General features: G+C 34.4%; 1 protein-coding gene across 3 annotated transcripts; it reads right to left on the bottom strand.

Moving 5' to 3' along the window:
- Positions 1 to 329: 329 nt before the first annotated feature.
- LOC107896973 (probable UDP-N-acetylglucosamine--peptide N-acetylglucosaminyltransferase SEC) lies at positions 330 to 18,134 on the bottom strand. 3 transcript variants are annotated; one of them, XM_016822296.2, is made up of 28 exons: positions 17,647 to 18,134; positions 15,975 to 16,120; positions 15,581 to 15,679; positions 15,441 to 15,491; positions 13,147 to 13,263; positions 12,997 to 13,053; positions 12,210 to 12,329; positions 6,604 to 6,666; positions 6,433 to 6,511; positions 5,312 to 5,421; positions 5,163 to 5,216; positions 4,993 to 5,060; positions 4,800 to 4,902; positions 4,519 to 4,721; positions 4,340 to 4,436; positions 3,669 to 3,740; positions 3,474 to 3,550; positions 3,284 to 3,394; positions 3,115 to 3,199; positions 2,844 to 3,011; positions 2,508 to 2,618; positions 2,329 to 2,415; positions 2,109 to 2,236; positions 1,945 to 2,027; positions 1,725 to 1,830; positions 1,418 to 1,564; positions 823 to 943; positions 330 to 636 (listed from the first exon to the last, which is right to left on the bottom strand). In XM_016822296.2, the coding sequence occupies exons 1-28, from the start codon at positions 17,858 to 17,860 to the stop codon at positions 532 to 534; spliced, it is 2,982 nt and encodes a 993-aa protein (XP_016677785.1). In that variant the 5' UTR covers positions 17,861 to 18,134; the 3' UTR covers positions 330 to 531. The 3 variants fall into 3 exon arrangements, with proteins under 3 accessions (XP_016677785.1, XP_040935268.1, XP_040935270.1); XM_041079334.1 differs by lacking the exons at positions 15,441 to 15,491; positions 15,581 to 15,679; positions 15,975 to 16,120; positions 17,647 to 18,134 and adding an exon at positions 15,119 to 15,254; XM_041079336.1 differs by lacking the exons at positions 13,147 to 13,263; positions 15,441 to 15,491; positions 15,581 to 15,679; positions 15,975 to 16,120; positions 17,647 to 18,134 and having other exon boundaries at positions 12,210 to 12,341; positions 12,997 to 13,049.
- Between the last annotated feature and the right edge of the window lie 4,663 nt (positions 18,135 to 22,797).

The raw sequence follows: 22,797 nt of genomic DNA, 5'->3' as shown, positions 1-22,797 counted from the left end.
TCCATATCTAACATAGTAATGAGGAAGCCTTAAACCTTTCTCCTAAAGCTTCTAATGCAAAGAAGCAAACACTTTATACACCGTAAAAATAACTTCCAAGGAAAAACATTAACTACTCTTATAGAAAGTCGGTGACTGGAATTATTTTTCTTTTTAACTTCATTTAATTTAATTCCACCTTTTCTTTTAACTTTTATTTTAAATAAAATAAAAAAAATGCAACATTTCATGATGTAAATGCCTAAAAGTTTTAAAGTATCATTTTTAACACAAACATAAAAGCACACTATAGTTTGAGAACTAATTTACATTTAAGCCTTAAATTAAATAATAATAATAATAATAATAATAATAATAAAACACGAGAGTTAATGAAACTTACAGAATTGAAGGTGTTGACATAGGTTATCTTAATCATTGAAAAGTGAGTATCCACAACAAATCACACTCAGGAGTCCTCAACAACCTTTCTACCTTACAAAATAAATTTACCCCGATGCCCTCGGCGGTATCTACAATGCACCCCCACCTCTAAGCAAATTCTTCATCATTCTCTGTCACTCTAATGTGTCGGGGTTGCTGACCTGACCGATACACACTCCACATCTTACAGTAGGCCCGTTCAAGGTTCCTAACCTGAATTTATGAATTTTAACTCATCTTGTTAGCATTGATGACGAACTCAATTCTTGTATGCTAAACCATGAATACAGATCCAAAGTTCGTTGAGGTAAGCTTTGCTTGAATTCAAGCATGACATATAAAATCTTTGTACCAATTAAGCAAAGATAAAAAACGAAAAGAAAAAAAAAAGAATCTCACCCAGCGTGCCGTGTCAAAAAGAGGGCAAGTCATTCTGGCTGCTTTTAATTTATCGGAAAGCTCTTGAAGCTTTGGACGATTTAGAGCAAGTGACACTGCTTTCTCTTCATATTCTTTCAAACTGAAAAGCAAAGGCACCGCCATCAGCAAGAAAAAGGAAAAAGACAAGAGCAACAGCATTGAATGCTTCTTAACTCAGGAAAGCGCGTATGGATTAAGACAACTCGATTTTATTCCCCAAATATGCTTCCTAGACCCCTTAAGTTTATCAGCAACCCATTTCATTCAGGGAACCTAAAAAGGCAGAGTGCTAAAATTCATGGTCATGGTTTATAAGTGGAGTGTTAGCCTGACAAGAAGTTATGTGCAGGCAGGTAAACCACGCACGCCCATCAACTTTTGTCAATATTAAAACTCAAAATTCTTATTATACTATATTTTGGGGGTATGTTGACCATGAAAAGAAGCTAAGAAGAAATGTGCCACTATCTTCGTCAAAGAATGCTAGGAAGCTAAATCAATTAACATCCAATCCATGCTATTTTAGTAACGAGAAGTGTTCTTTTCTCCTTTAATTAGATAGTTGGTCACATACCTACTGACGATCATCTCCTCCCCAACACCAGTAGCCAGGCACAAAGAACCAGCAACTCTAGTAGCCATCTTTTCAAGTGGAAGGGTCACCATTGGAAGACCAGCCCATAGAACATCGGTGCCTGTTGTGTGTGCATTGCATAATGGTCTACTCAAAAACAAATAAAAAAGCATAAGTACAATGATATGTAAGCCATAGATTTTAACGTGCCTAAAGAGATCAAAATTTAAGAGGAAATCTGAATCAATTTATATCGCAAGTTTGGAGGAAAAAGAAAAGAGGTTCTAGGATTTATTTAAATATTTACGTATCAAGGAAGAGATCTGCCAAGGCACTGCGTCTTATATGTTCACTTTTCATGGCAACATCTGTAAAAATAATCTGATCTGGCTGCACGCCCTGTTGAGTTGCATCTGAATCACACCAGAACCAATTGTTTTAATAATAACGACTAATCATAATTCAAGGCATATTTCACAGTGCAGAAGAGATCACTAGAAAATCTACACAATACAGATGCCACCTACATGCACGAAGTCTCGTTTCACCAGCAGCTGGGAATCGAAGCAGCCAAAGAGCACTATTTGGAACACGCTTAAGAATATTGCACCTAAGTTTGATTGCAAGAAGACTTAGGTCTGAAGATAAAACATGCCAGTAAAACAGGATTAAGAAACTGACATATATTTACCACGTGGTGAAAATATCAGGATCCATCTTGTACAGCTGATTGAAACATGCAAAGAGAAATTTGTCTTCAGGTAGTCCATAATCAGATCTCTTAGGCAGGCCGTTTGGATCCAAGACATCAAGATTTTTCTAGTGACAATTGCAATGCAAAGAAGCAAGTTATGGAACCCAGACAAAAACATGATACTAAAAACATGCGGAGACAAGGAATCAGCTCTAACCTGCTTATAGTCATTTACAAAATAACAATGAGGAAGGTGTACAAGCTTCTCAGAGTAGATATGAGAAAAGTGAAGAGGTGAAACAAACTGCAATACGAAGAGGCAAATGATGTAAAACGGAGAAACACAAGAGGATGAACTTGGAAGCATAACCAAACAATGACCTAAGGATTTCTAACCTCATCCGTGACCAAGTAGTGTATATATGATGCACCAGTAGTCCCAGGAAATCCCATGTAAGAAATCTGAATAGGAGCAGGTTGCATAGCAAATATTTCATTCCTTGCTCCCTGAAATATCAAGCAATCAAACAAATAACAAAATAAAATCCCAATGAGATCAGAACAGAAATGACAAGCAGTGTTATAAGAAGTAGACCAGGTATCTTCATATATATTTGGTTCACAAAAGTATTCGTCCACCCAATCAAGCAGAACCAACTGAAAGCAAAAAATATTTCTTTTCTCCGCATATTTCACGAGTTTCAATTGGACTACCAAATAGAGAGAGGTTACCTTAGTATAACCATTAAGATTGACAAGAATTTGTATTTTGTCCTCATTTATCATCTTTGCAATCATATCAGAGGACATAGACGATACATCTATGAAGTGCTCAGCTTCTGACTGTATTCGCAACCTCCACTCTGTCCCATCATTTGGGCTCAATGCATAGCAAAATACCTGCAAACAAGTAATTCTAGAATGTACTGACAAAAACATAGAAAATATTCGAACAGCCAAATCAAATAATTAGGGTCATATGTGAGAAGAACAATTTACAAACCTCGACATTTTCTCTGTTGTGCATGCCAAACACTGAACCCATGAGATGAGATAGGGGATGGTTGCCAAAATCACTACTCACATATCTGAAAACCATAGTGCCTATTAAAGGACCAGGGAGAGGGAGAAAAGAGAGGCGTAGAGGAAGAGAAAGAGATCTCGAAGCATACCCAACCCTAAGGCGTCGATTCCCATTCTCCCCAGGGAAGGGTGCAGGATAGTTGAAAGGAGGAAGAGAATAACGGGAAGCAACAACAGAGCTGTGTGCTGCATATTTACAACTACAAAAAACAAAAATTAATCAGAATTCAAAATTGTAAAGTTTACATTCTACTTCATTCAAAACATCACAAAACTTGCCTGATTTCTAGTGCAAGCATTGGATCTATAGGATAGGCTATTGCATGGAAAGGCTGCACGCTAGGAATAACTGACGTCTGAAGGGTAAAACAAAACCATCAATGCTTCTTGGCAAGGAATTGACTAGGAAAGAAATTTAAAGCAAGACATCAAAGCCGAAGGAGGAGTAGAGCTTATAGCAGATTGAGCATGAACCTTAATCTGTCTCCTGAGTATGCCTTCAACTTCAAGAAATTTATTCTCTCGATCCTCCCAGTCACAAACACACTGACCAAGGATATATCAAATTTATTAAACGCAAACAGAAAAAGGTAAACTGACTTACCCAAGGCAACTAATATAATATAATCGAGGTAAAAGAAAGATGGACTGTGAAACCATTCATCTATTTTGCATATAACCCGACATATAAAAGTGTGGATCTCTGTTATCTTTTTGTAATATCACGTAAACGGGGGACCATTTGATCAAATTCATCAGACAAAACTAAGCAAGACAAAAGGCATAAAACATTTTTTGTTTATGAACCACAATTTATTTGAAACCCGTCTACCCATGAATTTTAAGATAACAATACATTATCACCTAATGACTTGGGAGAGAAAAACTTGGGGTGCAGAAAGAAATACTCATTAATCAACAAAACTTACTGCTATGTGTGCTCAAGTAGACTATCTGCTGATTCCCAAACAAAGGGTAAATGAAATATTCCCAGTTTGTTAAAATAAGCACTCATGTAATTACTACCACCAATAGATGAGATCATGTACGACATTATCTCGAACTTATCAACATTTACAAACCAAAAACCAAGCAACACTTGACCTACAGTTGTAATCATAATTTTGTTCCTTGGTGGTCTTTACCTGTAATGTGTGCAGAAGGTTACAGGTTGCTTCTGGGAAATCAGGGCGAAGAACCAGCGCTTGCCTGTAGCTTTTTATTGCAGCTTCAACATGCCCACTGCAAAATGTTGAAAGCACGACACATTGAAACAAACAGATCTCCGCAGAGAAGCAAATCGCTCCATTTAAGTATGGCATACCTGTCCTTGTAAGCTGAAGCCAAATTTGCATGAGCTTCAGCCATTGCCGGCCTAATGTTGATTGCTCGTATGTAGTCGTGAATGGCTTCATTTACTCGTCCATTCTCCTTATATGTATTCCCCCGGTTGACAAGTGCATCAGCAGCCATAGGATCAATACGGAGAACTTCATTGTAACAAGATATAGCATCTGCAAGATTACCCTATAAAAGAAGAGAAAAAGACAACCATGCATCAGCAGCGTGAAAAAAATGAGTGTTAAAAAGAGAAGATGCACCTACCTGCTGTTTATAAATGACTGCTAAATTGTTAAAAGGAGCAGAAAGTCCTGTAGTTACAGATAAAGTTGCCTTGTAGCATGAAGCAGCAGCACTCAACATATTCCTACAAACAAGAGTTATCACATTATGAAATCCTACCAAAGCACCAATCAACCAGAATCATTCAAAAAAGGTGTAGTCAATCAGCACAAACCATTCCATATATATATTCCCAAGATTTGTAAGTGCCTGAGGATGGTTAGGTTGCAGGGCAAGACATTGCTTCATAAGACAAAAGACATGAAATCAGAACAAAATCTGGAAAGGCGTGATAGAAAAAGAAATCATAATGATAACAGAACCACATGGCTAAAACAACCCTACCCTATAGCATTGCATTGCTTCATCAACTTTTCCAGCATCTTTCAAAGCATTGCCCTGATTTTAACATGTCAAGAAAGAGTGACTACAGAAATCATAAAGAATCAGTAAGTACTAAATTAGCAACCAATCAAAGGTATAATAGGACCAACCAAGTTGTTATATGCCTCCAAGAATCCTGAGTCAAAAGCAATTGCTCTCCTATAGTTGAGAATTGCCATATCCAGGTTTCGTTGTTCGAAATAAACACTAGCCAAATTACCTGCAAAAAGGCATGATTGCATAACATTGTTAATAAGTTTGATAGCATTGCATAATGACACAAACTGCAGCATCTTCTAGTAACTTCATTTAAAAGTCATGCCAAAACAAGTTTTACATAAGCATGGCTTAACTTGCTACTATTCAATGATGCATAAGAGACATGTTAGCCAAAAGAAAATTACGATGACATGGTAAGGGCTTTGAATAGGCACCTTTATTGATAATAAAATTCTTAACTTGATGATAGATATGCGAGGTTCTGTTTTACTTGTATATTAGTCAGGTTTTAAAACTGTTTTGGTAGTTTTTACTTTGTTAAACACTACTGTGGTCAACAAATTTTTGGTTTTAAATGTCCACATGCTACAATTTCCTTCATTCCAGAACTCTAATCCTTCATCAAATCAAAGGAAATTTTTACAGAACTTTCAAGAAAATTATGCATCAGAGACTTGTGCTATGCAATCAAGCACACAAGATCTACAAGGAAAAATCTAGGTCTCTCTAGCAATTCCCTGAAGTTTACCATTGTTTTAGATCTGTAAACCACCCCAATAGTTCCTAGAAAAGACCTAATAAAGCAAATTCCAACACTAACCAGTTGCTATTTATAGCTCCCATAGTCCAAGACAGACTCAAGATTTGATTTTCTACATCCATTTCAGTCCAAACCTTGATCCTTGATTGAGCTAATTCAAATATTAAACTCCATCCACTGGAAAACTCTAAATAAAAAATGCAACTCTAAAGCCTCAAAGTAATTCTTTACAAAACAGTCCTCGTACATCATGCTGAAAGATGTTAACTTGAATCAGATGAATTTACATTGCCAGACTTTTTAGACGGCCTACACTTTTTCGTAGTTGCATTCAAATTCAATAAAAACAAGGCTAATGCAATAAAAATCTCATCAGTATAAGTTAAAATCGACACTTTTTGAGTGCCAGTTACACTACAAAGTACATACGTGCCCATAGTGAAGAACAGTCACAGAGACATTACAACTCACCATAGGCCATAGCATAATCCGGTTGCACCTGAAGAGCTCGCTGATAGCATACAATGGCCTCTTTAGGCATTCCCAAAGCCTGGAAAAGGCAAAAGAATTCGTTTTTTCTCCAGATACCTGTCCCCGCATTGCAGCTACCTGACCATACTAGCATAATAGATTATAGCTTACCTTATAAACATTTCCAAGGTTTAAGTAGGCATCAAAAAATGCAGGTTTTAGTCTCACTGCTTCCTGTAAATTGACAAGAATTCACAAAAAAATTAGCTAAAAGATCAGACACAAATAGACACAACATAGAACTCAAAGAATATCTACAGCTTCGAATGCAAAATTGCATTTACTCATGACATAAATATATAAATTTGATTCAATGTTTAATTTAGTAATTGAACAAAAAACTGAGCACTATGGTATCTAAATATGTTGTTTTTATTCAATTTACTTATTTATCCAACATTTCTAGCCCAACCATTATTATCTGATCAGGCACACACCTAGTGCACTTAGGAGAGCTATTTTTGTAAGATATTAGGCACACAAAAAAAGCCCACCCAATTGAAGTTTTCTTTAACTTTTTTAAAATTAATTACACCTTTACTAGTAAAAACGAGATAATATCAAACTTTCTACTTCTAATGTTCAACTACTCAACAAAAGACATGGGACCATAACAAATCACGCATATTAGCCAATGAAAGAAAAAGAATTTCACATGTTTTGTATAATAAATTGATCATTTAGAGCTTAATATCATAATTATACATCCTAAGATTATTTTATACATAAACATAGCTAGACATGCAAAATATACGCATACATACACATTCCACCTAGCTTCACTCAGGCAAGCACTTCCTTTTCGTCTCAGGCAATATAGGGGTTCTAGCGCCTAGAGCGTACCTTGCACCCTTGACAACAATGATATAGATAATATATCTCTTATGCTTATAAATACTTTATTATTTTTGGAGAAAAATCAACCTCTATTATTGCAAAATTAGAACTGTAGGCCTCAGTTTCAACTCAACAAGTTACTATATTATCTAGCAAGTTAAGTTGTGTGATTAACAACACAGTTGCAACGTGAGTACAACCAAAAAAAGGAGAAGAAAATAAGAAAACCTGAATCCCCCTGGATTATTTTACCTCCTTTTGTCACAAGTTTGTTAGATCTATCTCTGCAGTCTTTTTGTTTCAGTCTTGATTGCTCCTCTCTTACTTTTCTTAGAAAACAATTTGCTTTCTCTTTCATAACTTACCCAAGCTCTTAATATTTTTGTTATCAGAACTGGTTCCAACCCTCAAGATAACAGGAAAATGCTAGATCCAAGTCAAAAGGCTAGTGATAAAATGCTTATTAATGCATTCAGTCATGATTCTGTAGCTTAAAGGATACCTGAAAGAGTAAACTAATTTTTCTGTTTTCAAGTAAACCGATTTCTCTGTTTCTTGTACAAGGATCGGAATCTGCTCTATAGCCCAGAATAAAAAGTTACAGTTCCAATCTCTATGCTTAAGGTATTTATTCCCCATATAGATACTATAATATAAACAGCCAAGAACATTGTCTTAGGCTGTATAATTTCACAGTTGGAAGTTTTGTAAATGTCAATGATGCAATTAAATTGCTTCAATTCACCTAAAACTTGGTAGACATGATCTACATAAAAAGATCACAAACATAATAGTGGATTGAATATGGTAAAACTATAAATTAGCCAAAAAACTGTGGAGGTATTATAAATGAAGATACAGGAACTTGGATATGAGACTAAGGATCTGAGTAGTCATTTACTCTAATTTTAGACGTGCAGAGTTGCACAAAAAGGAGTCCAAAAGAAAGAAGTATGTGGATACATCTTTTAAAGGGAATGAAAAAATATAATATATTTATATATAAATAAATGTCTTTAAAGTTTTAGCCTAATCAAAACCAAATTTATTTTTTTCTTTACTTTTAGTTCCTTTTTATCCAACATATTAGTTTTAAATAGTTTTTCAACCCAAACTATTGAATTGTTTCAATAAATTCTGTTGGAATTCCTTAAATTAAGCAGATTTTCTACATTAGTGCTAGGAATTTCCTTGTACTATTAGCCATAATCAAATTACTAATTTTTAGGGATAGGCTAATTTCTAGAGATTTTTTCCTTTTTTATTTTTCCTGCTATTCTTTAAAAGGCTGTATTCAGATTAGAAGTAATAAGAGAGAATCATTCTTCTTCCTAAAACTTGTTCATGGTATCAAGAGCATCAGGAATCCATTTGATCCTGCTCTTTCTTCTCTTCTCTTGTTCTGTTTTTCTCTGTTAGAAACCCTACTCCCATGGGTGACACTGAAAATTTCTCTGAGACTGAGATCTCACAAATAACTCAAAATCACAGTCAAGGAATCCCACAAGGTGACCTTAACTCTTCTCTTATAATCACAAATCATCGATTAGATGGAAAAATTTCCTACAATGGTCACAATCTGTCCTTATGGTTCTTCGTGGCCGAGGAAAAATTGGGTACATTAATGGACAAATTCCTCGACCAGCATCAACAAACTCTGGTTATGCAACTTGGGAGCTTAACAACTCAATAGTTATGGCTTGGCTTATAAATTGGATGGAAGGTCATATAAGCCGAACGTATCTTTTTTTCAAAACTGCCAAAGAAATGTGGGATGCAATCAAGGAGAATTACTCGGATCTTGGAAATACTTCCCAAGTATTCGAGATCAAAATTAAAGTTGAAAGATATTCGACAAGGAACACTTGAAGTCACTCAATATTACAACAACCTAAAGATCTTATGGGAGGAGTTAGACATGTATTATGAAGTTGATTGGGGCGAGGGCTTGGAATACACCAAGTTCATGGATCATCTTAACAAAGAACGTCTCTATGAGTTCCTAGCAGGACTAAATCGTGATCTTGATGAGGTCCGAGGACGAATACTAGGCAGAACCACATTGCCAACCATAGGAGAAGCATTTGCTGAAGTAAGGAGGGAAGAGAAATGGCGTCTTATTATGTTGGGAGACGCAAGAGAATTAAAACCATTGACCGTAGCTGGTCATCATCCTTCCGAGAACTCTGCTCTTATTTCAAGAGGCCCTCAATCTCAAGGGTTCAAAGATGGAATTGATTCTGGTTCAAAAAGGCCATGGTGTAGCCACTGTAATCGGGTTGGGCATACCAAGGAGAAATGCTTCAAACTCCATGGCTATCCTGAAGAAAAAAAACAGAAAGAAAACAAGGCAGCAATGATATCTACTACTGAAGAAGATGCTCAGAATGTTAGGCTAACCAAAACTCAACTTGAGGCTCTTCATAAACTACTCGGGACTCCTACAGCCAGTGGGTCACTAGCTATTCAAGGTACTGCTTTAAATACTACACACGAACCTATCACAACTTCCTAGATACTAGACTCGGGTGCATCCGACCACATGACAGGTAATCTAAGTTTGTTTCACACCTATTTACCTTGTCATGATCACTCTCGGATTTGCATAGCTGATGGATCTTACTCGCCGGTGGCTGGAATGGGGACAGAATAGGAATCAGGGAAGATGATTGGCACTGCTAAAGTTAATGATGGCTTATATGTTTGGAACAAAAACAATTCAAAAGAAGGGATGGCCTTATCTACATCAAAAGACGATTCTATCATGCTATGGCATCGTAGACTAGGACACACGAATTTCATGTACTTGAAGAAACTGTTTCCTCTACTATTTCTAAATAAGAAAATTAGTTCATTGAACTGTGAAGTTTGCCAACTGTCTAAACACACTTGTGTCCCTTATCCTTTGAAACCTTATGTTCAATCTCAACCTTTCTTTTTAATTCACAGCGATCTATGGGGAGCCAGTCGAGTAAAAAACATCACAGGGGCTAGGTGGTTCATAACTTTCATTGATGACCACACTAGAGTTTGTTGGGTCTATCTCCTTAAAGAAAAATCCGAAGTCTCTAGAGTCTTCAAAAATTTTCATTCAATGATTCAAACTCAGTTCAATTCAAATATTCACACCCTTAGAACTGATAATGGGAGAGAGTACTTTAATTCTATCCTAAGTCCTTATCTTTCTGAGCAAGGAATCATACATCAAAGTTCTTGTCCTGACACCCCTCAACAAAACGGGGTTTCCGAGAGGAAAAACAGACACCTTGTAGCCGTGGCTCGTGCCCTTATGTTTACTATGGGTGTACCAAAGTATTTATGGGGAGAAGCTGTCCTCACTACTTGTTATCTTATAAACCGACTCCCAACAAAGGTATTAAACTTTCAAACACCTTTACATACTTTTCAAAAAAAATTTCCCTTGTTTCGTGTTCCTAATCTCCCAACCAAAACATTTGGTTGCAAAGCATTTGTCCACAACCATCAACCTAACCGATCTAAACTTGATCCTAGAGCTCACACTTGTGTCTTTATTGGTTACTCACCTGCACAAAAAGGGTACAAGTGCTACTCTCCAACCTTACACCGGATGTTTGTGTCCCTTGATGTTACTTTCTTCGAAAACGAGCCATATTTTCCAGCCTCTCATCTTCAGGGGGAGATACTTAGTGAAGATGAGACCTTGAGCAATCTTCTCATTATACCTCAAGACTCTATCAGCCCTACCACCACTACAAAACCTGCTGAAAATCCTACAGCCACTGTTATTCCTGTTTTGGAACCTGTCAGCCCTACCACAACTACAAAACCTGCTGAAAATCCTACAGCCACTGTTATTCCTGTTTTGGAACCTGTTTTTCCTATCTCCACTATTCAGCAACAAGAAACAAGGGTGATTAATCATACTAATGAAGAAAAACAGCCCACTCATTCTAAAAAACAACAAGGAAAAACTCAGGGACTTCGTGTATACTCTCGGAGACATCAGCTGCCTGAGACCGAAACAGCAGTGCCTATGCCATCTTTACCCGAGGACTGTCCTGAGGAAGAAGTTTCACCTCCTTCATCTTCCATCCATCTTCCAATTGCAGTAAGAAAGGGCACTAGGAGCTGCACTCAACATCCCATTTCTCGGTTTGTATCCTATGGAAACTTGTCTAAATCCTACAATGCCTTTGTTTCTAATGTTGACTCTGTAGAAACTCCAAAGAACATAGACAAGACTCCTATTGAACCCAACCTTAAATTAGGAACTGATAAGAATGGAGAAGAAGTAGACAGGGGAAGATATCAACGGGAGAAACATTTGGAAGCTGCCTAAAGGATATTGAGATACTTAAAAGGGACTCCCGGTAAGGGGTTGCATTTCAAGAAAAATGTTCGAAGAAATTATGGGCAAGCTGGGTTTGATTCACATCTACGCTCCAGCTTGAGGGGGAGTGTTGGAATTCCTTTAATTAAGGAGATTTTCTACATTAGTGCTAGGAATTTCCTTGTACTATTAGCCATAATCAAATTACTAATTTTTAGGGATAGGCTAATTTCTAGAGATTATTTCCTTTTTTATTTTTCCTGCTATTCTTTAAAAGGCTGTATTCAGATTAGAAGTAATAAGAGAGAATCATTCTTCTTCCTAAAACTTGTTCAAATTCAAACTCAAAGCCATACACCAATCAATACAAATTACATAAGCAAGCAAGAGATCAAAAATTTAAAATGAAAAAAAGAAAACCAAATATGATACAAATTAAAAAAATAATAAGCAAGAGACCTCTAAAATCACTTGTTAAACCCAATATGGGAAAACTATAAAAGCACTTTTGGAATAGATTGTGGCTTGAAGATTAAACCCACAATTCACTACAGAATGGAACACATACCTTATAGTATTGAAGTGCCCTGCTAAGGTCACCTGCCTCCATGAAAAGACCAGCAAGATTGGACCATGCAATTGCAAAATTAGGTTGTATGCGTAGCGCCTCAAGGTAGCAATTGTAAGCCTATAAGTAGAACTAATCAAACAATTAAATAAAGAAGCAACGAAGTACAAACCAAACAAAATCATGTAGCACATTGCCCTGGCTTGTTAATATAAACACATCAAAAGTCAAGCATATATACCAGTATGATAAACAGATTAACACAAACCAAAACAAAAGAGTAGTGTCTTCAAAATCTCCAGGTCAGTAAGGGCTCCAAGCCCTTAATATTTAGCAGGAAGGATTTAAGTCACCATGATGAACAACATACAATGCATGGCAACCCATCTTTTAACATAAACATAAGAGGATCTAAATCTTTCCCAAGGGAAGTATATAGACGAATTTTATGTAGCAAAAGTTAGCATTCAAACCAGTTCAGGGTTAGTAAGAATTACTTAGTAGCAGAAAGATGCAAATGGCACAACACAGCACTCCAATCAACATGAAGAGGGATTTAAATAAAATTTCTAAAGCAGACATGATTTCGTTCTCCTTGCGTCAATAAGGACATCTAAATAAAACTCACAAAAGAGCTTAATAATCATGATTAAGTAGAAGATGATTTAGTTTATCACCCAAATAGTCAAACAAACAACATCCAACATTTGCAGTGTAGCCGGAGAAACACAAGACAAACAGCATCAAGCAATCAGAGGGAAAAAAGATGACAAGCCCTTTGCCTTACCTCTTTCACGAAACCTTGAATTTTCATTAAATTGCCAAGGTTACTGTGAGCATCAACCTGCATCAACAAGTGAAATCCCAAAGAAACCTCAGAATTTTCCCAGCCATATACGCAGAAAATGAAGATGAAAAAAAGCAAATAAGGATGTACCAAACGGGGATTTAATGCAAGTGCCTGGCGGCAACATTGGGCTGCCTCATTAAGCCTCCCTTTTCGCATGTATGCACTTGCTAAATTTGACCATGCATCAGCAAAATTAGGTTGAAGCTTCACATCAAAATTCAAAGAGAGGTGAATAACATACCAAGGCTAATGAATAGAAAAAGTTACATTATGCAGTCAGCATTAACAGACCAATAATAATAAAAGCACAACAATGGATCATTATGCCCATAAGATTGCTGATTTTTAGTTCTTCTAAAGATATCGTGAGGGAAAGAAACCAAAGGAAATGTTGGCATCAATTGGCGCACTAGTTTTTCCATGAAATGAAAATTTGATAAGCTTAAAACGTGCTTTCAATCAATAAAAGAATTCAGTCATAAATATATGTAAGTTTACAAATCATGCATACTGTTTACCAGTTCAGACGCTAAAAAAAAAAATTAAAATACAAGCAGCCTATTCTATCAGCCACACGAACATTTTGAGAGAGAATAATAGTGGACCATTAGCTCATTAGAATAATTTTATGATCTTATCCTCTTTGGAAACCAAAGAAAAAGGTCATGGCTCTTCATTGGATGAAAGTGTCTTTTACAGACAGCGTTCTTATCAGTAGATCATTGGGTTAACAAAATTATCAATTTTACTAAGCAACCTAGAAAAAATTTTAATATGAAGTAGACCCAACATAAATATTGTTGCGAGTGGAAGTAAAGCTCTTCATTGGATGAAAGTGTCTTTTACAGACAGCGTTCTTATCAGTAGATCATTGGGTTAACAAAATTATCAATTTTACTAAGCAACCTAGAAAAAATTTTAATATGAAGTAGACCCAACATAAATATTGCTGCGAGTGGAAGCAAAGGGATAAAGATAAAACTCTACCAATTGCAATATAATCAATCATAGATGAGAATGTACAAAAAAAAAAAAAAAGAACTATTGACATGTAGCTGTCCATGCTTAATCTGTTGCTCTCCAAACACCCCCCCCAACCACCCACCCACACATGTATGGTAAATAACATGCAGTTCAAATTACAATCATAAAGTTACAAGTAAACAAATAAAGATAATTTAAAATCTAACCATAAAGATAAAACTCTACCAATTGCAATATAATCAATCATAGATGAGAATGTACAAAAAAAAAAAAAAGAACTATTGACATGTAGCTGTCCATGCTTAATCTGTTGCTCTCCAAACACCCCCCCCCAAAACCCACCCACCCACACATGTATGGTAAATAACATGCAGTTCAAATTACAATCATAAAGTTACAAGTAAACAAATAAAGATAATTTAAAATCTAACCATAAAGATAAAACTCTACTAATTGCAATATAATCAATCATAGATGAGAATGTACAAAAAAAAAAAAAAAAGAACTATTGACATGTAGCTGTCCATGCTTAATCTATTGCTCTCCAAACACCCCCCCCCAAACCCACCCACACATTTATGGTAAATAACATGCAGTTCAAATTACAATCATAAAGTTACAAGTAAACAAATAAAGATAATTTAAAATCTAACCATAAAGATAAAACTCTACCAATTGCAATATAATCAATCATAGATGAGAATGTACAAAAAAAAAAAAAAAAGAACTATTGACATGTAGCTGTCCATCCTTAATCTATTGCTCTCCAAACACCCCCCCCAAAACCCACCCACACATGTATGGTAAATAACATGCAGTTCAAATTACAATCATAAAGTTACAAGTAAACAAATAAAGATAATTTAAAATCTAACCATAAACTGTTCCTTAAAAAAAAAAAAAAAGAGTAAGTGCAATGCTTGCATATAAGTTATTTTTATAAATTCAACAGCCATATTTCATTTCTGATCTGATACTTCTAGTTATATTACTTCTTATAAACATAGCTCTATTTTAGTGACACTTCTACTAAAAGTTATAACCACATTCAAGTATTTGAAATGAACTTATATATCTTTGATCTAGATTGTCTTGGTTCCTCAAACCAAATGTTAATTATCTTGGTCCTGATATGATAATAGTATGGTTCCAAACCTTGCTTCCAAATTCTTGTCACAGTTTGGTAAAAGCCAGTTATAGCTCCACCTTGTTATCAGAGCTCAGGAAAGAATAACTATGAAGTGTAACAAATAAAAGACAGCAGCAAAACACACACACACACAAAAAAAATAAATAAATAAAGAATATCAAATTCTTAGTTTACAAATGCTTCAAATAAGAAAAGGACAATGAATGCATGATAGGGAACACAAAGCAAACAAATATTGTTTACTAACCTCAATAGCAAACAAATAATACTGGATTGCAGTGTCAATATTGCCTTTCTCCTGCAGCATAAAGCATTATTAATGCATATACCACCAACAATGGACTATAAAATGAAATGCATCTAAAATCAAAGACACTCAGAAGATACCTTCCAAGCATTGGCCATATTTCCGTAGCACTCCGCAAAGTGTGGATCAATTCTAAGAGCTTCTTCATTCTTTGCAATGCATTGATCATAATCATGCAACTGCGATCAAACAAAGTGTCCACTTTCAGAGGCATTTAAGGATCCTCTCCAAATAAAGCATTTACAACTAGAGCTAAGAAGGAAAGCTTCTATGAAAAATATATATCCAAAAGTTTCAGAACAAGAATGTAGGTTCTATTCTTTTTCTTTTTTTTTTTTTCCTGAAAGGACTAGGGTGAGAAGTCAAGAGTTAAACAAATGACCGGCAACAAACAACTGCATGACCAGTCAAGGCAATAAATCTTATGAACAACACCCATATATGACAGGAATCTATCAAAACCTATTAAATAACCTGATAATGAATTGCACCCAGGAGAAGAAGGTTATCAGTACGACATGGATTCCTCTCATAGACTACACTGCTGTGTTCTAAAGCTTGCTTGTAGTTCCCAGCCTTGTAGTTTTGATGAGCAAGTGCCATGAGTGTGTTGTCATCAACTGAAACACATACATGTAAATGCCCTTCAGCATTGATAAATTTTAAGTCCTCACCATGTCAGCTAAACTTCACCCAAAAAGGAAAGGTAAAGAGAAAAGAAAAGACAAACAAATATGATATGTTAGAAGGTTCTTCCAAATAGACATGAATATTGTAATTGCCACACCCTCAGGCAAAATCCAACATTGTCAAAGGGCAATGTGCGGTTTTACACTCCCAACCCCAATGGTTAATTATTGGATTTTTTTTATGCTAAAGCAAGTATAAAAATAGAGACAAAGAGGATGAAATACAGAATTCTAAAATTCAGTCCAGCATGAGCTATCTTACCAAGCAGAAGAGCTACCTTATAATGGACAAAACCTCCAACCACTATAATCAACCAAAAGCCCCAGAGTTCATCGGCTACCATAATCACATCCTTATACAAATGCATCTTTAACAACTAAAAATTCTACAGGTCAAAATTTCCAAAAGTTTGAAGTAGTTCAAGCCAAAGTAGGTATGATTATGGAAGTGATTTTTTTCATTAAAAGAAGCAGTCCTTAAATTTAGGAACTGAAAAGTGCCCTAACTCCCAAGTCTGGCATCATATTGGTGTTCAATTTTTCATCTGTTAATTGCTATTCATCTAGTTCTTACACAACATAAGTTAGTCATATGACATTTCCAAATCTAAAAGTTACTTCTAGATAGAAAATTTCCCACCAATTAAAAGTGAATAACAAGATGTGCACCATCTAACCTAAAAAATGCCACTTTTTAACACAAGAGTTCCTTGATTAATTATAAGAAAAGTGAAGGCTCAACCTAACAATGGTTAACTCTGGATGAAAACCCAAGATCAGGACTAGCAAATTTATAATTTCAAAAGATCATATCAACCATAGGAGGACTCTGTAACCATTGCTATAAAAGAGCTTAAACAAAAGCAAACATCTTCACCCATAAATATGAAACGATTGAGACTGTTCACAAATCATAGAATAAAAATAGCTTTCAATCAAAAGCCGACTAATTAAGACTCGCCGAGTTATTGCTTTTATTACTAGCCTTTTGCTTTCTCAAAAGTTTCAAAGAATTACTAAGAGTTGAAGAAAATTAACATCTGATTAAAAACGAGCAAATCGCTAATATATTCCGTATAATCAATATTTACATAATCGTACCGAATAAATCTAAAATTTTGAAGTTAGAAAAGAAAGTATTAATAATGTTCTTTTTATCTTCAAATAAACTTGTTTGTTTCTTATCCGAAGTAAAAGGCAAGTAGCAAAAGTAACCAAGAAAAAAAGATAAAAGCTAAGTAAAAATAATCGCCCAAACTCAAGCATCCACTTGAAATCCGTAAGCTAAGCTTCTTTTAAGGGAAAATTTTAGTAAAGCGAAACATAAAAGCACAATTACATGCAAATATAGCAGTATAGTTTATTGCATGAATCTACATACAAGACATTTTGCAAAACCCTAGAAGTGAAAATTTTGAAAGCATGGAAAATTTGCAAAAGGCCAAAAATAAACGAACCTTCATTTGGATCAGAAAGCTTAACATTAGACAAAGCAGCAGCAGCAGAAGAAGAAGAGGAAGAAGCAGGAGCAGCAACGGCGCCTCCAAAATCCGAGTTCAGACTCGATGAGTCATGGTTATACGGAAACAATTGAACCTGTTGCTGTTGTTGTTGAAACAGTTGGTTATGGTGATACTGTTGCAGCCGAGGATCGCTCTGCAAGGAGAGCATTTCTCTTTTTCCCGCTTGGATCACGAAGAAAACTTTCTAGGAAAATAGAGAAGTAAAAGGAATTTGAATTTTTTTTTCTCGAGAAAATTCTAAATTCTAATATTGAGAGAGAACCCCGCTTTTCCGATTATGATATCTCTCAACCTCTATTATACATACTTTTGTAATAAGAACCAGAAATATTAACATTGAATCGGTAATTATGACGTGTGAACTCTTTGAGCTTATTCTTTCACTGCTATGCAATGGTTATTCACCACGTTGCACATGTGACACTGTTCATATAACTTAAAAGAGGTATTTAGTAGTTTCGAGAAGAGATTCCATGTAGCATAGGAATAGTAAGGGTCGTAGGGGATTTCTCGGTCCAGTTTTGGAAGGTAAAAGTACACGTGTCCACAGACTGTGAGGTTGAGTAAATCTGTCGGGAAAAGTCAGGCCATTAGATACGTGTCTAACGGGCCGGACTGGATCCGACGCGTCCCATTACTCGAATATAATAGTTTTTATTTTTTATTTTGACCAAACATCCTCAAATTATAATCTATATTTTAAATTGATCTTCAAAATTTAAAATATTTTAATTATATCTTCAAACTAATGATATTATATCGATAAGATCCTTTCATTATTAAAATTATTAATTTAATTGTTAAATGAAACCTTAGATCTTATGTGATTTACTTAAAATGAAAATTTTAAAAAAAATGGATATTATAAAAATATATGTCATAAAAATCTTGATTTTTGAAACTTTTACAAAAACTATTGTATACTCTTTTCTTCTTTTTAGAAGTTACTTAGCAAAATTTTTCTTTTCCATAATACTTAGCAACATTTTACTTAGATTAACGGTTTCAACAATCAAATGACCAAATTAATATAACATCGATAGTTTGAAGATGTAATTAGAACATTTTAAAGTTTGGAAACCAATTTAAAATGTAGACCATAGTTTAAAAATGCTTAGTGCAATTAACTTTTTACATTTTAAATAAATAAATATATATTATACATGATGGATGGATAAATTTCACTAATGAAAATTTTTGGCCAATGAATAATACAAGCTTTTAGTATACTATAATTAGTTAAAATACGATATAAATTTTTTTTATTCTTCACAAATTTAAAATATAATATCTGCACTTTTACTTTTGGGAATTTAGTCTCTTTACTTTTTAAATTTTAAAATTCATATCCAATTATTAATGCAATATCTTTTTGTTGTTAAATTTGTTAGTGTTTCATTTTGAAATTAAAAAAATACTGAATAATGTTTGTAATGAATATGAATTTAACAAAATAAATTTATTAAATTATTTTTTGGCGACTAAAAGAAAAAGAACAAATTACAACACAATCATTTGAGTTATGGTTGGAAGGACAATATCCTCATGCAAAACATGTAACAACTATGTAGAAGGAAAATTAAAAACATGAAAACCTCGATTTAGTCATTTCTATTGGGAAATGTGCTCATATTGTAGTAAACATGTATTGTTTTTTTATTTATTTGAACGATGAATAAATAAATAACGTTAATTTCATATTTCACTATTATGTCTTTTGTATTTCTATCTTTTATATTTTGCATGCATAGCGAAATTGTGACAAGCAAATATTAGCTCATTGATTGTCTAAGTTCAAACTGAAGATAAGTGGCATTGCAAGAAAAACAACTTACTTCAGTAGATAAATAAGTCTGTAATCCCATAAAAGAATCAAAGTGAGTGTTTGATTTAAATACTGAGAATGATAATTATGTCATCTACAATTCCAATTGGGGAGATGGCTAGTCTTGGCTATCGGAGCAATTGACTTTACGGGTAGAGATATAGATGTATTCATTGGTAGAATGATACATTGGACTAGACCCAAGATGAATTAATTCTAAATTCGTTTGTGAGTTAATTCACTTGTGACGTTCATTGTGTGATTTACCTAAATCCTGAGTTGGCCACTAACCATGCATATGCAACTCATGTGCTTTAATATAAGTGGAGGCTTATGCTCTAAAGATGATTGAGACCATAGCCGGTATGTTGTGTACATGACTTGTGTAAGGCATGGCTTTACTAGTAATAGTGAAATTCATAACTCAATTAAAGAGTTAATGATATCCTCTCATTGGCATTGTATGGATTGACAAATATGGAACGTGGCCACAGGTTGCTCATTCTTAAACAAGTAATTTGTCATAGTCATTTGTTGACAGTGATCATATTAATCATTAATAAGACACAATGGTGACAATGAGATAAAATAAGATTGTATTGAGTGAACAAATTTAACTCAAAGGAATCAAGGATATCATATGAGAGTAATACACATATGACGATGTCATTGGACAAAATAGTTGGATAAATTGCTTTCATAAAGAGTATACTGTAACACCCTCTACCCGTATCTGTCGCCGGAATAGAGTACGAGACATTACTGAGGAGTACGAAACACTTACAGATAATTTAAATATATTTTCATAACAACTTGTCTCGATTTCATACTATTTCATAATTAAGCTTTATTCACCAAAGTATTTGAAATATCATCTTTATGCGAATAGCACACATGAGGTACATAATTCCATAATTATGAATGAACACATTTATCAAACATATTCCACATTCATATATCAATGTCTCATGTCTCCATATATCAATAACCGTCATTTTTCTTGTTTTTCAGATAATTATGTGTAACCATTCATAAGCATGCAATTCACTGTTTCTTCCTGTCAATCACGATTTCAAATGACAAATTCATGTGAATGAGCTCAACCTCATTAGGTGTTTAAATTCTGTCACTTTGATTCACATACTCATAATTTACTAACGTATCTTGTCAAACACAATCTCTGAATGATGAAATCACATAATTGAGCTCAATAATAATAATGATAACATTACTTACATTTCTTTTTCCACACGTTACATTTACGACTTACCAACTTGTCCATTCAAGGAACGGTTTACGGATTTAAGCACATCGTGATCTAAAGCCAGAAGTCTAGCGGAAGCACATAAGTGCTAGACAGAAGCCCGAAGGCTAACTGAAGCACACAAGTGCTGGACGGAAGCCCGAAGGCTAACTAAAGCTCATCAGAGCTGAACTGAAACCCCAAAAGGGTTAACTGAAACTCAAATGAGTTAACAAAAGCTCGTAAGAGCTAAAAGGAAAGTGTAACAGCCTAATTTTCAGTGGTATCAAGAATAGAGATTTGAGATCACCAAATCCGACGAGTGAGTTAAAAATTTAATAAATTAATACCTATGAGTCAAATGCGAATATAAAAGCATTTTTGAATTAGTAAATTTGGTGATTTAAAAGAATTAATTAGGTAAATTGGGTCGAGAAATATTTATGGAGTGTTGGTGAGGTAGTATTAAAATATAGTCAGAAAATTTTGACGTTTGGGTGGTTTATTAAATAAAAAGGACTAAATTGAAAAGGGTGTAAAAGTTGCTAGAAGGATTAAATAGCTCAATTGTCAAATGAGGAAGGACCTAAAGTGCAAATAATCCTAAAGGAGATATTTTTGGCGGCAATAGCTGAGAAAAATCAGGAAATGGATGAAATAAGGGCAAAATTGGAAAATTGCCAAAATTGGCTAAATAAAAATGGGACTAAATTGGAATATCTAGAATTCTCTTCATTTCTCTTCATATTCATCAGCTGAAAAATAGCCATGGAGGAGGTTTCAAGCTGGTTTTCATACTCTAGCTTCATGTAAGTTTAATTCTTGCTTTCTCCTTGAAATTTTTATGTTTTTCTGACTTTTACAACTAGGTCCACTTGTTGAATTCATTAGTTTTTTATTCTATGAAAGAAATTGAAAATTTCTATAAATATGTGCTGGAAGTACATGATGATTTGGCATGGAATTAGAGTTTTAAATTATTTATATGCTGATTTTATTGAAAGAATTGAATAGAAAGTGAATGTTTGGGACCTAATTGTAAAAGAGTTTGAAGTTAAAGTTCCATAAGGAAATTCTGAATTTCAATAGTTATGAAATAACTTATAATGTCTAGAAAAAGTATTAACTGAGAAAATTATCTTAATTGAGGGGTTAATTGAGGAAGGACTGAATTGTATGAATTGTGAAATTTGGGGCAAAATGGAAATCAACATTTTGCACTAAAACTGTTTTAGACAGCAGCAGTAGTCTAACTTTGAAAAATCACCAAAAATTATATAAATCTAATTAGAGGATGAATAAAATATGAAATTAAAGCTTATTGAGTCTAGTTTCTTATAAAAGAAATTATGTAAGCAATGGAATTGTAAATCATGAGATACAATAACTTTTGTGAGACAAGGTCAGAATAATTTCGAGTTCCCCTATTCTGACTTTGTAAAATCATCAAAAAATTGGATAAAAATAATTAGGGGCTTAAATTTATATGTTTAGAATCCTGAATGAGTCTAATTTCAAGATAAATAAACGAGGACATCATTCGAATCCTGTACAATAAGATAATTAATTTTTAGAGAAGAAGGGTCGGAACTGTCAGACAGTAGAACATGGGAGACTTTAATGAATAAACTGTATTAATTGGCCCAACCAAAAATTATGAAATTTTTATGGTAAGAAGGTATATGAGTCTAGTTTCAGGGAAAATTATCGTATCTTAATTTGGAGTTCTGTAGCTCAAGATAAAAATAATTTAGTGACTATGACACAGATGGACAGCTTGAATATTCACATAAGTAGATAGTGAAAATTATGGATAATGTTACCTACAAGTTTGTTGTTTATACTAAGGATGTGGAATGGAGAGGAGGAGGAGGAAAAATATGTATGAATATTCATCTAGCAAGGCTAATTTGTATGTTTTAGGCTCAAGGACTAAATTGAATAAAAATAAAACTTTATGGGTAATTTTGTAAAAATGTCGAAAATGACTAAATTGAAGGGAATGAATTGTTTTATT

The sequence above is a fragment of the Gossypium hirsutum genome, chromosome A10, assembly GCF_007990345.1.
Source record: "Gossypium hirsutum isolate 1008001.06 chromosome A10, Gossypium_hirsutum_v2.1, whole genome shotgun sequence".
Classification (NCBI taxonomy): Eukaryota; Viridiplantae; Streptophyta; class Magnoliopsida; order Malvales; family Malvaceae; genus Gossypium; species Gossypium hirsutum.
The sequence above is the reverse complement of the archived record's forward strand: the minus strand, read 5'-3'. Positions and strand labels throughout refer to the sequence as shown.

What these genes read in the sequence shown, in the direction of transcription:
- LOC107896973 (XM_016822296.2), bottom strand. Translation starts at nt 17,860, where the DNA reads ATGCTCTCCTTGCAGAGCGATCCTCGGCTGCAACAGTATCACCATAAC. An exon ending in GGGAATATATATATGGAATG is followed by an intron (nt 4,903 to 4,992) that starts GTTTGTGCTGAT and finishes TCTTGTTTGTAG; the next exon opens with GAATATGTTGAGTGCTGCTG. An exon ending in ATCTTAATGGTTATACTAAG is followed by an intron (nt 2,619 to 2,843) that starts GTAACCTCTCTC and finishes TTGATATTTCAG; the next exon opens with GGAGCAAGGAATGAAATATT.